Source organism: Leptonychotes weddellii, chromosome 4 (assembly GCF_054177405.1).
Source record: "Leptonychotes weddellii isolate Sample4059 chromosome 4, ASM5417740v2, whole genome shotgun sequence".
In the NCBI taxonomy this organism is placed as follows: Eukaryota; Metazoa; Chordata; class Mammalia; order Carnivora; family Phocidae; genus Leptonychotes; species Leptonychotes weddellii.
Genome location: NC_138372.1, coordinates 3,718,966 through 3,732,827, shown reverse-complemented (window position 1 = coordinate 3,732,827; position 13,862 = coordinate 3,718,966). Strand labels below are relative to the sequence as shown.

At 53.2% G+C, this 13,862-nt stretch overlaps 2 protein-coding genes across 13 annotated transcripts in view; one reads left to right on the top strand and one right to left on the bottom strand.

Moving 5' to 3' along the window:
- ICMT (isoprenylcysteine carboxyl methyltransferase) overlaps nt 1-4,266 on the top strand; it is a 9,734-nt gene extending 5,468 nt beyond the window's left edge. The window contains exon 5 of the mRNA XM_081817374.1: nt 797-4,266. Within this exon, the coding sequence (XP_081673500.1) occupies nt 797-979 (183 nt within the window). The 3' untranslated portion in view covers nt 980-4,266. The remainder of the gene's footprint in view (nt 1-796) is intronic.
- Nucleotides 2,987-13,862, bottom strand: part of RNF207 (ring finger protein 207) — a 12,670-nt gene continuing 1,794 nt past the window's right edge. The window contains exons 5-15 of one of the 12 annotated variants that reach the window (XM_081817368.1): nt 13,676-13,722; nt 13,356-13,428; nt 13,199-13,267; nt 12,676-12,744; nt 12,497-12,594; nt 11,270-11,456; nt 10,936-11,121; nt 10,615-10,666; nt 10,174-10,291; nt 6,413-6,493; nt 2,987-5,391 (exon numbers count right to left, since the gene is read on the bottom strand). In XM_081817368.1, the coding sequence (XP_081673494.1) occupies nt 5,220-5,391; nt 6,413-6,493; nt 10,174-10,291; nt 10,615-10,666; nt 10,936-11,121; nt 11,270-11,456; nt 12,497-12,594; nt 12,676-12,744; nt 13,199-13,267; nt 13,356-13,428; nt 13,676-13,722 (1,152 nt within the window). In that variant the 3' untranslated portion in view covers nt 2,987-5,219. The other 11 variants (XM_081817369.1, XR_014144653.1, XR_014144655.1 and 8 more) reach the window with 11 other exon arrangements.

Below are 13,862 nucleotides of genomic sequence, written 5' to 3'. Positions count from 1 at the left end.
GGGGGCCAGGAGGGGGTGATGAGGCAGCTGCGAGGGTGTGTGTGTGTGGCCAGGAGGGGGTGACGAGGCAGCTGCGAGGGTGTGTGTGTGTGTGTGTGGCCAGGAGGGGGTGACGAGGCAGCTGCGAGGGTGTGTGTGTGTGTGTGTGTGTGGCCAGGAGGGGGTGACGAGGCAGCTGCGAGGGTGTGTGTGTGTGTGTACACGCGTGTGTGTGTACGCGCTTGGAACAGGAAGGGGCAGGCTGGGAGCTCCATGGGAACTCTCACCTGGGGTGGGATCAGGAGCTGCCGTCACCTGCCCTGAGGATTGAAATCCGAAAAGTTGATCTTTTTTTTATTTTTATTTTTTAAAGATTTTATTTATTTGTCAGAGAGAGAGAGAACACAAGTGAGCGCAGGCAGAGGGAGAAGCAGGCTCCCTGCTGAGCAAGGAGCCCGATGTGGGGCTCAATCCCAGGACCCTGGGATCATGACCTGAGCCAAAGGCAGATGCTTAACTGACTCAGCCACCCAGGCGTCCCATGAAAAGTTGATCTTTTAATGTTTAGATCTGTCTCTCATAAGAGGAACAACAGAAAAGTGTCTGGAAAAAAACTAGAGTGATGAGTGTTTAGCTCTAAAGTAAAAGTAGTGGTAAGGTTTCAGTGAATGGCCTCAGTTCTCAAAGACGCTAATAGTATTTTGAGAGTCTCTGGGGCGGTTGGCAGGAAGTTCTCTGGATATTCAGGAGAAGCAGGTGCTGCTGAAGTTCTCGGTGTCGGGACACTGACCCTGATCAACTTCATGTCCCCCGCCAGGTGATGCTGTGTAATCCCGTCTGTGGCGTTGGCTATGCTCTGACAGTGTGGCGATTCTTCCGAGATCGAACAGAAGAAGAGGAGATCTCGTTAATTCACTTTTTTGGAGAGGAGTACCTGGAGTATAAGAAGCGGGTGCCCACAGGCCTGCCTTTTATAAAAGGGGTCAAGGTGGAGCTATAACACAGCAGGAGCGGGCCACCCTGGGCCCAGGGGCCTCCCACTGGGCGTGGCCTGGGCCACACCTGCCTCCGGTCAGCCACTCTGCGGAATGGATTTTCTGAACCATTTTGTATGTCACCAATTACTCTTCTGGAGTATCACTCAAGACCAAATGGTCAGAAGGCCTCAGGACCAAAGGCCCCCTCACCCTAGAGCAATCTGTTCTTGGGCTGAATCAAGGTAGGACACAGATCAAAGATGGACAAGGAGCAAATAACAGCAATATTCTACAGTGACCCCGCCCCCCCCAGAAGGGCCTGGGTGAGAGCCCCGGCCGCGCACCATCCCCCACGAGGCATTTAGTGTAACCAAGACCCCTCAGGAGCAGTGGACTCGCTCATTACTGAGTAAGGCTTCTTTGGCAGGAAGGGGTATGTGGACAACAGTGCTTAGTGTTAGAAATACATTCAAAATCTTTAACCAGAAAACACAAACAGCACAGCTTCGACCTCCTTATTTCTGTGCTTAAGTGCATGAGCATCTATACAGTTTTAAAGATAATTCTTTATAAGGCACTTTGGCTCTTAATATATTTAATCGTATTTACATATCTATTTTTTATAAATAGCAGTATAAATTCTAAGGGGACTTGGTGTTTATAGCCCCAACTTTTATTTGGCAGACAGGCAGCATGGACACCTCCAGACGATTTGGCTGAGTGGCTTTGTGTTAACAAGGGCACCCCAAGCCAGGGAGACTGTGGGCCTCTGTGGCTTTCCCTGGGGTCCTGGCCTGCTCTTCTCCCGAGAGGGGGCTGTTATCAGTGACAGGCATGTCGAAGATGTGTCATTTTAACTTTATCCAAGAAATGCTTACTGAACACCCGCTCTGTGTAAGGAATTGTTAACCATTGGGAAGTATTGCTCTCCATTTATTTGGGATTTTAGTCTTACTGCATCATAGCTCATATTTTTGTGTTTCAGTTGAAATCTATTAACTATTGATTTCTATGTTCTGTTCTCAAAATTCCACCGACTCTAATGCCATTTCAGACTGTCTTTTCCAAAGGGATTCAAGCATATATAACTATACAATTCAAGCAAGTCAGCTCATGAGAGTCTTAAATAGAGCAAATGATCCCAACTGAGATTTAGTCAGTATTTTTGTTTTTCAAGTTTGGGGAGAGTGGTTGGCTTTAAATACATCAGCTTTAAGACCCTTGTTTAATTCTGGATAAGAGAGGGCCTTGGTCTCAGCGTGAAATCCTTCCTGCAGTTGGCGGTGGCGCTCCCGAAGCCCTCTCGCGAAGGCGGTGGCCGCCCCTGGCTGCAGGGCTGCCCAGCTGCCACGCCACGCCTGGAGGCTTCGAGGAGCCACTTAACCTTTCTGTGCCTAGACTCCCCATCTGTAGAATGGGGTCAATACCACCTACCTCATAGGGGTGTTGTGAAAACTTAGAAGAACAACGTCAAACGTTTCAAATGCTTAGATAAGAGAGATGGCATAAATGGAATCTGCACCGTGAGAGATTGCACAGATGCGGACCCTGGTCAGCTGTACCAGACTCTGGAATTGTGTGTTCAGAAGAGCATGTTACCAACTCAGAAATAGTACCGACTTCTAGATTTCATGGCCTAATTAATTTTTTCGTTATTATATATACCAAAGAGGTTTACGGGTTTGTTGATTCCTGGGATGACACTCTTCTGGTGTGAGTGGACCCTACCGTCGGCCCTCGAGAGGGCCTTGCAGCCAGGCTGGCCAAGGCTGCTGCTGGAGCTCTCAGCAGCTGGTCCCGCTGGCATGAACACTCCCCAGTGGGACACTGACATGCACTTACTCTGGGAACTTGAGTTGAATCAGTCCTGACTTGTTCTCCAGACCACGCTTAGCAAAGTAAACTCCACTCATCGGGATTGCAGACTGGAGGAAGGCGTGGCTGGGGTTTCAGTAGCCATCCCCAGCTCCTTGAGTGACAGTTCTGTGCTGCATCTAGCAGGATTGGACCCAGCTTTCATTCCCATGGTGGGGGGGGGGTGGGGGGGCTGTGAAGTTGTCTTTAATAGATGGAGAACAGCTAACGATGGCCCTTGGCCCTGTGGACAGAAAGTCTGAAGGTGTTGGCATTTGGTGATCTCAACTTCATCCACCTGCTGGAGTTCACAAAGCCCACCTTCCTGTCAGGCCCTTGAGCTCAGGAGGTAGGCCTGGTGTTTTGCAATGAGATGCTACCGTTATACCACCTGGGCTTTAAAAAGCAAAATCCCTTGGGCGGGAGTAGGGAGACACCCCGAGCCTGACTTGTACACCCAGGGCAGAAGTCAGCAGTTACTTAGGGAGAAAAGATGAACTACTTAGGGGAAGATTTGGCAAGTGATTGACTTTCATCTAGTACTGACATTTTCAGATTATTTTTAACTTTATAAATTTAGCAGTGACAGTGTACACGACAGAGAATCAGGTTAATGAAGTACAGGCTTTCTGGGTATTCCCAAAAGCTTTCTGGGTAAAGGCCACATCACCAGTTCCCTTAAATTAAGAAACTGTCAAAAGAGATGACTTACTTTTTCCATTGCAGGTTTTAAAGTGGAGATTCTTAAATGGAGAAAAGGCAATGCACAGAACAAAGCTACTTTGAAGCAGCGTAAAATGAAACATTCTATGAGGATTTGCAGGCTATGGCTAAGAATAGCAGTTTACAGAAAAGAGGTAGTAAGTAGCAGGAGCCTGGCTGAAAGCGAAAGACAGCATACCCCACTGTCCCTTCATCATTTGTAGGAACTGCTTCTTGAGCCTAAAGACTAAACTTTATTAATCCCTTCCATTTATTTAACACTGAGTGATTGACATGATAGGGGAATATTCCTAAACCAATACGTGTGTTAATAGCTTAGGCTCAGGAGGGTCGGCCGTAGCTCAAGCTCATTCTGGTAGCAGTCACTCTGTCATAGGTACAGTAAACCACTGTCCCTTCTCTGCACTTTCTTACTGCCTTAGATAGTTGTGATCTCCCACCACATCTTGCTTCTGTAGTGACTTGATGAGGTTGGTAGGAGAGGCTTGCTGTCTGCGCCCTGCTGTGAGACTTGATGCCTTGCCCTGGGCTTGGAGGGCCAGCCGTCACGGGTGGTCCCAAGCGCTTGCTCTAGAGGAAGCCGTCCCGTAGCTAGGAGAGTAATTTAATGGAGTAATTATTCTACTCGTCTTTTTACATGCAGAAATGTTTATTTAAATATTTTAAATTGGATTTTCTTTCACAGATACTGAATATTCTTTCCAATTCTTAAATAAAACTGTACTTGATTTCACTATGAACCATAGCGTGATTGTGTGGGACGTAATCATGACACCTCTGACTAAGAAATGTCTGGGACCTACAGCATAAAACCAGATGTATTTTGCCCACTCAATTCAGTTCTGAATGCTAATCTCTAACCAGTTCGTTATGACAAGTTCCTCCTGCCCGTTAGGCTCCCAAGGGTTTGTGATGCTCCGGAATGAGTGTCCATGCTCCAAAACAGGTGCAGAGGTGTTGGATATTGATGTGATGTTTTCGTGTGTTGATGTGCTGGTCTGCCTGGCATGTGGAAGCCATTTGCTGTTGGAACCACTGAATAAGCTGGGTATCTGCTTAAAATGTGGCTGTGTGGACATTTTACCTCCAAAACTTTAAATTTTCGGTCATCTGGGTTAATTTTCCTTTTTAAGCATTTGTGACATTCCACCTGACAGAAAGGGCAACTGGAAAAGCGAGAAAAAGTTGTGGAGAAGTTGTGACCATCTCCTGCCACACATGCCACCGGCTGCTGCTTTGCTCCGTGAGCTCAGTCCTTGTGTGAAAGGAGACCGGAGTGGGGTTTCGTCTCTGCTGAGTCTGTGCTCAGGTTGCTGGGTGGAACCAGCAGGGCCAGTGCTGCACAGTGCTGGAGTCTCCCTGTCTCAAGTTCGGACTGGTGCGGGCTGATGGAGTGCGGGGCCCCGCATGCAGACGCCAGAGCAGCGAAGGGCTTTTCCACATGGACCGGGATGCCGTCTGCAGCCGCGTGATGGGGACCAAGACTTTGTGCAGTGCGAACACAGGGAAGAGTGAAGCTCTCAGCTCAGGCCAAAGAATCGGAAATGAGGACCTGTCAGAGTTTCTGGGGTCTTCTGCTGTTTAGTGATTACCCTTTGTTTCATGATGGGAACAACCTTTTCTTAAATATCCCAGTCTTGATGTGCAGGCTGTAAAATACCCACCCCTCAGGACCAGTCCCATTTGCTAAGTCGGGCGCTCTCTCCGTGTGGGGATATCACCCCCGTTCTTCTGTCTGGGTTTATGAGGGTCTTTATTCTTCAGTGGAGGCTCTTCTGTGAGGCTGTTCAGAGTCCGGCCGTTCCCTCTAGGTTCTGATGTTTTCTCTCTCTTCTCTGTGACACTCACCGGGTCATTCCTAAAGGAACACTTGACATGAGGTCTACTCACCACCCCCATGCCAGCACTAACATCCACTGGGGCCAAGGCTTTTGGAATGGGAAGCCTTTCTGGAAGCACCCATGGGTGAACCAGAACTGTATCATCTCCTAAAGGATTCTCATCCCATTTTTTTCTTTTTTAAGATTTTATTTATTAGAGAGGGAACACAAGCAGGGGAAGCGGCAGGCAGAAGGAGAAGCAGACTCCCCGCTGAGCAGGGAGCCCAATGTGGGACTCGATCCCAGGACCCCGGGATCATGACCTGAGCCGAAGGCAGATGCTTAACCGTCTGAGCCACCCAGGCGCCCCTCTCCTCCCATTTCTAATGATTTTTAGTTGCCCAAAATCTGCAGTTCAGGCCTTCTCAGAGCCTTGTGGTGAAAACAGGTTTGAACGGACACTCCCCTGGAGCATCTGAGCAGAACGTGGTGGCAGGGAGGGTGAGACTAGTTTCTGGCCTGTCACAGCAGCAGACTGCGCCATGTCCTCCAAGCTCTGCCTGCTCTGATTTCTGCAGCCCCGTTCTCTGCCCCGTGGCGAGCACACTTAACTGAGAGCAAAATACTAAAAGATCAGCCTGTGACAGTGATGTATCTGTTCCTGCACATTCCTTTTTTCCTCTGGCAAGTATTTTGGCAAACACCGTGTCGCCAGTGAATAGTGATGCTCTCACATCAAGAAATGATCCTCAGTCACTTTCTCATTTAAGTGACTCTGAGTCACTTGGTGTAAATGCACTCGAGCCAGTCTGCAACCCTCGGCGGTGTGAGCAGTGCAGGCAGCAGCCATAGCCGTTTATAATTCTAGAACGCCGGCCACCTCTGTCCTCCGTGAATTCTCTGGCCCTGTATTTTACAACCAGACCCAGCCGAGCCCATAGAGCTGGTCAGCGTCAAGCCTGGGCCAAATGGGAAAGAAACCCGGGGCCTGTCCCTGTGCCTCATGTTTGTCTCTGAGATCGAATCACTTGCCACTTGGGCTGGGAAGACTCGCCTTACCTGGCCTGAGTCTCACTGTCGGTGCTGTCATCACGCGTGTTTTGTAGGTGCTCCGACTGTTCGTCCACTGGCGCCTGAAGCCTATGTGAGAGAGAGTTCCCGGGAGGCTTGAAGGCAGCAGAGCCGGCCGCTGCCTGTCCTTCAGCTCTCTAGACAGAGAGCCAAACTGAATGAGACACTCAGAGGCCTGCCTAGGGTTTTGGTCCTCAGATATTGACCGAGGGCCAGGGCTGCTCTCAGGACAGTTGTGTTGTGGTCAGGAAGACGTGCTGAGGTTGGGAAGAAGGCGCTGCAGGACCAGGCAGCCGGGAATGGCAGGAGCAGAGACCTGTGTGGAGAGGATCTCTGGGACAGTCTGAAGCAAGAACATTCCAGGCAGAGGCTGGGAGGGGGGAACTGGTCTGACTTCTCTGGGTAACTGAAAGGCCATTATGACTGGGGTGTGGTGAGGGGCTAGTGTGGTTGGAGGTGGACAAGGAGGGTCCCAAAAGGGCTGTAAGGCCCTGGAGTGATGGGAAGTCTAGGCTTTAAGAAGACCATTAGCTATGGAACACCCTAGAGGGGCCGGAGAGGGTCGGTGATGGTGGCTTGCCCTGGGGCTGCCATGGGGACAACCGTGGGCTGAGACAGTCATGTTAGCAGGACTCCGGGATTGGTTGGAAAGGGGTCGAGGAAAGGAAAGGAATCAGAAGGTCCCGGCCTTCTCACTTGGGCATCTGGGTGATGTGATGCCCCTCACTGCAGGGGGGGTGTGGGGGAGGATATGGAGTCCTGCCATGGGGGGATCTGAGGCACCTGTGACAGACGTGTCCAAGTGGAGACCCCCAGGAAGGGGCAGTTGGAGAGGGGTCTGGAGCTCAGGAGGGCCTGTGCTGGGAAGGGCTTGGAGGTTGTCGGTGTCGCAGTGGGATTTTAAAGTTGGGGGGATGGATGAAGCCCCTTCAGCATAGGGTGTGGGATGGGGAGAGGCCCTAGGACTGGGCCCTGGGGAGAGCTGACACTTGGGCACTGAGCAGAGGTGGCAGAGTGGCCAGTCCAAGAAGGGACCCTGAGCGGCAGGAGGGAAGCCAGTGTGGGCTGCCTTAGAACAAGAGAGGAGCGTGGTGAGGACGCCATGAGCACTGCTGAGAGACCGAGGGCTGCGGCCAGAGGCCACTGACCACAGCCGGCCACAGGAGCGGGCTCGGGGGTGGGGCTGCCGGCAGTGGAAGACCAGGAAGCAGAGGCAGCAACACCAGACACCTGGAGAATGGCGCCCTGGAAAGGGACAGAGGCAGCCTCCCTCCTCCCCACAGACCTCCAGGAAATGGGCTCTAGCCTGAGCTCCTTTCCCTTTGCCAAAATTGGCCACAGGCGCCATTTCCCCACAGAGCCAGGCCTCCAGGAGCACATTACTTGAAGCTAGTTTCTCACTGAAGCAGAGCGCCCAGAATGAAATGCACACCAATTATAAGAACGAGGCTTGGTACGTGTGCACAGCCTGAACAAGTTGGGTAGGTGGCACCCAGAATGTCACCTCCGTCAAGAGTCCCCCTGGGGGTCATCACCATCCCGACTGCTAATGCCAGAGGATAGTTGTGTCTGGTTTTGAGGTTTTATAAATGGAATCGCACGGTAGGTGGAGTAAACGACTTTGCGCGCCGAGGAGACACGGCAGCTAGTCCTGGGTAGGCCGGGATGCCGTCACAACTGTGCGGGAGCTGTGCCGAGTCTAACCTCTCCGCACGCACGTCAGAAGGCTCGCTTGAAGGGTGGCTTGGAAGTTCTGGACGAACGTACAATTGCACACACTTTAATTTTCCTTCTTCCTCAAACTCGATAAAACTCTAGTAAAGGGGCCAAAACAATAGGGGAAGAAACTTCTCCAGGTTGAGAACAGAAAGGGATAACACCAAAATGTTTGAAGCTGGAGGGCACGTAGTCAGTGGTTAACTACCTCAGCAGACGTGAGAAACCCAAGCTCAGAGTGGACAGTGGGACAAGCCAAGGCCCAGCTCCGTTCACACCACAGAATCCTAGCGGGCCCAGCAACTGGCAGCCTCCTCACCTCTGCAACAGGGAGGACGGGACAGAAGTAGGGAGGGGGGTGACAGTCAAGATCCTTACCGCAGAGCAGCTGCCCCTCCCGCGCCCCGCCAAAGGGTTAGTCTCTGGGAGGGTACCACACACAGGTGAGAACTGCTGGAAAGCAGCTGTGCCTGCAAGTGCTCCACATGGTGGCCTTCAGGAAGGAGGCTGGGGAAAACAAGCCCTGCCTACCCCGATCCCCTGCAACGAAGCGCCCCCACGTGCCCTGAGCATCCAGTCTGCCCCTGCCCCCGGCTCCTAATATGAGCACATGATCAAAGATGACCAGACAAAAGCCTTTAACGTGGAAGATGGAAACCTAAACAAACAAACTTGGAGGAAACAGACTTGAGAAAGAAAAAAACCAACAAACACCTATCAGCCTCAGAGGGGTAAGAAACTATGTCTGTGAAGCAACAGAAGGCTGTGAAAAAAAGTCTAGGGTACAAAACAAGAGCTCTTGGAAATGGAAAACAATGAAATTTTGAAAATAGCTCTTGGAAATTTTCTTCAAAAAAATGAACTCAGTACAAGGGTTGGAAGAAAAAGGACATCTCACAGAAAGTACAGCAGAGACACAAAGAGATAGAAGAAAACACCGAGAAGGCAAATCAGAGGGCCAGCCCAGAAAAGCCAATATTCAGTAATAGGGATTCCAGAAAGAGAAAAATTGAAATCAACTCACTGGTTCAAAAAGATGTGTGTCAAAACTGAAGGACATGAACTTCCAGACTGAAAGGACCGGGTCCTTTCTAATGGATGAAGTAGACCCTCACCAGTGGGAAGTTTCAGAACCATGGGACCAGAGAAAATTCCACAAGCTTCTAAAGAGAATAAGTAGGTCTTGTCACTAGGATTAGGAATCAGAATGCCTTCGGACTTCTCAAAGACAGCCTTGGAAGCTAGAAAATAATACAGCGATGCTGTCAAAGGAGAATCATTTCCAATCTAGAATTTCAATCTAGAATTCAATACCCAGGAAAACTATCAGTCAAGTGTGAAGGCAGAATAAAGACATTTCAGACTGGTGCTGTCCAAAATATAGACCTCCTGTGCACCCTTGTTCAAAGAACTATGGTGGGTTGGTGGACTCCACCAAACCACAAAAGAGGAAATGTGGGATACAGGAAACAGATCAAAGGCAGGGGTGAGGCAAATGGGAATCCCCAAGAGGGTGGCAGAGGAAGAGCTCAGGCTGACCACTGTGCACCAGACCTATAGGGTAACCAGCCCACCCTGGGGCCAGGTGACTCAAGGGACAGGCACGCTGAGGACCTGCCACCAACATCCCTTTGCTACTGTAACACCTTTTGATGCCCAAGTACAGTGCTGAGAGCCTAGCCTTGTCTAGACTTGGCTTAAGCATGTAGTGAGGAAGTTCTGTGCTCTCTTCCATGTCCTGTTGCCCGGATCTACTGACGGCTGTCATTACACCCACAAGAAGTATCTTTTGCTTTGACCTATTCCTGAGGGCCAGAGGTGGGCGATTTTGTGCCTAGAAGCAGAAACTCAAAGCAGCCCACTCATTCTGTGTTTTTGGAGATGTCCAGAACCTGGTCTGCCCAGATGCCCTGAGTAAACTCTCATGCCCTGACCCACTGAATTCCTGAAAAGAGCTCTTCTGAGTGTGTGGCACCTTTCCCACACACATTCTTAAGTGTCTTGGCTCTCCTGTGAACACGCCTTGGTCTCACCTGGGCTCCAGCCGCTCCTTCACCTTGGCAATGGAGCGGACGTAGGGCGTGATCTGCTTGGTGATGGTGGTCAGGTAGGCATTCTCCTGCTTCAGCTGAAGAAGGTCATGGAGCTGGGCTGTGGGAGCCAAGGCCAGAGCGTTGGGTCTTGTTGGCTTCAGGTTCTTACTGTCAAGCCTTGTACCATCTAAACATCCCAACTACTTCAGCAATTGCCTCTTTAATTAAAGGGCAACGTAGGACTTGTGAAGGCATTCTGCTTACTGAATCCTGACCTCATATGCATCGTTTTGGGGCATTAGCAATTGTGGGGCAAAGTCAAGGACTACGGGGAAGAGCATGGGAGTTTGTATCTGGTTAGTGGGTAACTGACTTCCTGCCCCTGCCAGCACGTGGGTTAGCTCCAGGAAAGGGGTGCACCCAGCAGCAGTTGCCTGCGACCTTCGTAAATCTCCTGCTCATTAGCCACCCGCTGGTAGGATTCCTCCCAAATCTGAAAGAGAAAGTGAGTTGGACATTGTATACGGCCATGAGTTGGAATTTCCATTGGTGGCATTTCTGTCCTCTAGCTACTCAGGGCCATAGGGCACCCCCAGCTAGTTCACATGGTTCCAGGCGGCAAAGACCCCAGTTCCAGAGCTTGCCACACGAGGGCCTCATGTTGGACCAGGCCAAGGTCCTGTTTCTCTCCCCTTCCTGTCTTGGGGTAACCCATGTATAAGGTGACAGGTGGGGCTAGGTGCCTGGAAGGGGGGTCACTACCTCCTGGAAGACTGCTCTCATCCCCTCCAGGGAAGCGTACTCCGAGGCAATCTGCGCGTCCACCTGCAGCGACTTGTGCAGGATGTCTCCCATGATCTCTGCCTTGATGAGCGAGTGGTGCTTGGTGAGGTCCCGGTGCAACTCTTGTACCTGGTCCTTCAGGGTCTGCATCTCTGCCTGCAGGCGCTGTGCAGGGAGACCCAGTGAGTGCCTGTGGTTCCTGCGAGGCTGTGTTCACTGTGGGGGCCAGGTGGCCAGGACTAGATTTGGCCACTGCACTTTGGCGAGAAGGGGTGGGGCCTTTCCCAGCCCGCAGCTCCCTGGCCCCACTCACCCGGTAGGAGTCCTCATAGTGGCAGCAGTGCTCTGTGAACGGTGTATCCTCCCCCTCCGCCAGCAGCACCTTGGTGCTGATGGACCGGTGCAGCGTGGGCTTTTGGACCGACGACCCCACCATCTTTCCCACTGGGGAAGGGCAGCTGGGCCCCATCAGCACCTTGGGGCCTGAGCTTGCTGCTAGTCTGAGGAGAGAGCCAGTGTGAATGCAGATTGGGGGGTGCGGCTGGGAGGGTCTTCTCCTACTCCAGGCTCTCAGCCTCTTCCCCTGGGCTGCCCGCCAGAACCACCTAGGGGCTCTGAAAAAGCCTCTGCAAGCTCCACCCAAGACCAAGGACATCAGCATGGTGTTTTATTTTTTAAATATTTTTATTTATTTATTTGAGAGAGAGAGAGAGCACAAGCAGGGGGAGCAGTGGAGGGAGAGGGAGAGGGGGATGCAGGCTTCCCATGGAGCAGGGAGCCGGATGCGGGGCTTGATCCCAGGACACTGGGATCATGACCTGAGCCAAAGGCAGACACTTAATCCACTGAGCCACCCAGGTGCCCCAGCATGGTGTTTTAAAAAACTCCCCAGGGGGGCGCCTGGGTGGCTCAGTCGTTAAGCGTCTGCCTTCGGCTCAGGTCATGGTCCCAGGGTCCTGGGATCGAGCCCCGCATTGGGCTCCCCGCTCAGTGGGAAGCCTGCCTCTCCCCCCTCCACTCCCCCTGCCTGTGCTCCTCTCTCAATGTGTCTCTCTCTGTCAAATAAATAAATAAAATCTTTAAAAAAAAAAAAAAACTCCTCAGGGAAGTGTCAACGTACAGACAAGAGTCCATCGGGACATGTCAGGGCTGGTCCGGAGTAAACTTTGTTCACTCACACATGGGACTTTGGACATTTGGCCTGATGCCCAGTCTCCCTTGACTGGGGCCCTGGGGTCCCAGGCACATACATCCAGCTCAGGCATTCTCCTAACTCCTCCTGTGTCTCTGGCTCTCCAGACTAAGGCCCGGAAATCAGGCCTTACCCCAAGCTGCCCCTTCCCTTCAGTCCCTATGCGCCCCGTTCTGGGGACAGTCCCCAGCTCCTCCCCATCCTCCCCTAACCAGGCTCTGCACCAGATCGGCCAGGGACTTCCAGCCTCTGGGGGGGGCGACAAGCAGCCAGTCCCCACTGCGACGGGTACCTTGTGCCGCCCCCCACAGCCCGTCCCGCGGCAGGGAGGGCACCCCAGCTGCTCACGTGTTGGTGCCGCCCCCGGCACCTGTCGCCCGGTGGGGCCCCGGCAGCAGCAGCGGCTCCAGGCAGCGTGCAAACTCGGCGCGGTGGTCGCTGGTGATCTGGGCGGCAGGCGTGGGTGGTGAGGCGGCCTTTTTACCCGCTGGTCCCACGGCCCCAGCCCAGCCCCCTCCGCCGTGCACCTTGCTGTTCTGCGCTGGCCCGAGGTGCTGGGGACGTGTGACGATGCCCTGCAGCCTCTCCATCAGCTCCTGCAGCAAGAGGAGGGTGCTCAGGCCCGTGTAGGGGTGGGGGTGGGGACGCCAGTGAGGCCCCATGCCCCCCCCAAGGCAGGGCTGTCTTTGGCACTTCACCTGCTGTGCACTGGGGGCTCCAGCCCTTCCCTGGGACCGTCCCAGAACCCCTACACCACCCCAGCCCCCAAATCCACAGGAAAGTCGGGGGTGGCTGGACTCCCGGCAGACACTCTACACTTTGGGGGAGTGGAGGCTCATGCTCCCTTCCAGGCTTCGCTGTCCTTTTAAAAGGGACTCAGCTGGCCCCTAAATGGTTTGCAGATGATGGTGTGGAGGAGGGGAAGGTAAGCCCAGAGAGCCCTGGTCCAGCTGAAGTGGCAGGCTGCCAAGCCCTGAGGTGGCAGTCGGCTGTGCAGGGTGGGCTGCAGGTCGGGAGCGGGGAGACCCCTCAGGAGCTAGGGGGACTCACATAGCCCAGGTCCAGAAACTCAGCCTTATTGGCCAGGCTGAGGAAGGAAGAGCAGATGACCAGGTGAACCTGTGGGGGGGACCCTACTCAGTACCTGGCCAGGGCAGGGAGGCCTCTGGGCTGGGGTGCCCAGCCCTGAACCCCCAGCTCCCCTTACCTGCAGGGTGGGCAACAGAGTGGCCAGGTGGGAGAGCTGCTCCTTGAAGGCCTTGTCCTTCTCTTCGTATTGGCTGGGGGAGGGGCAGGCAGCCTCATCTCGGAGGGGAGGGCTGCTCACCCCCACCTAGCTGGAACCTCAGAAGCGGGAAGTTCCATCTCCCCACCACCTTTGTTCATCCTCCCTGTCAGCACTTCCTGCACCCTGAGCCACCCTGCCCTCTTCACCCCAAGGTCTTGCTCCCCAGGGTGGGGCAGGGTCTGCCCAGGTCCAGGCAGTGGGGCCAAGGGGCAGGGGGTGGAGACCCCGCCACCACTCACCTCTGCACAGCCTGCAGCAACAGCGTTTTCCTTTCTGCCAGTTTGTCCTGGGAGGGACAGCCTGCTTCTGACTGGGCATGCTCAGCCTGCCCCCTCCCAGCACTCACCCACTCCTGGGGCCCAGCCACGCCCCTGGTTAGGCTGGCTGTGTCTCTGGCCTCCTAGCCCTTCCTTCCTGCATTCCCCG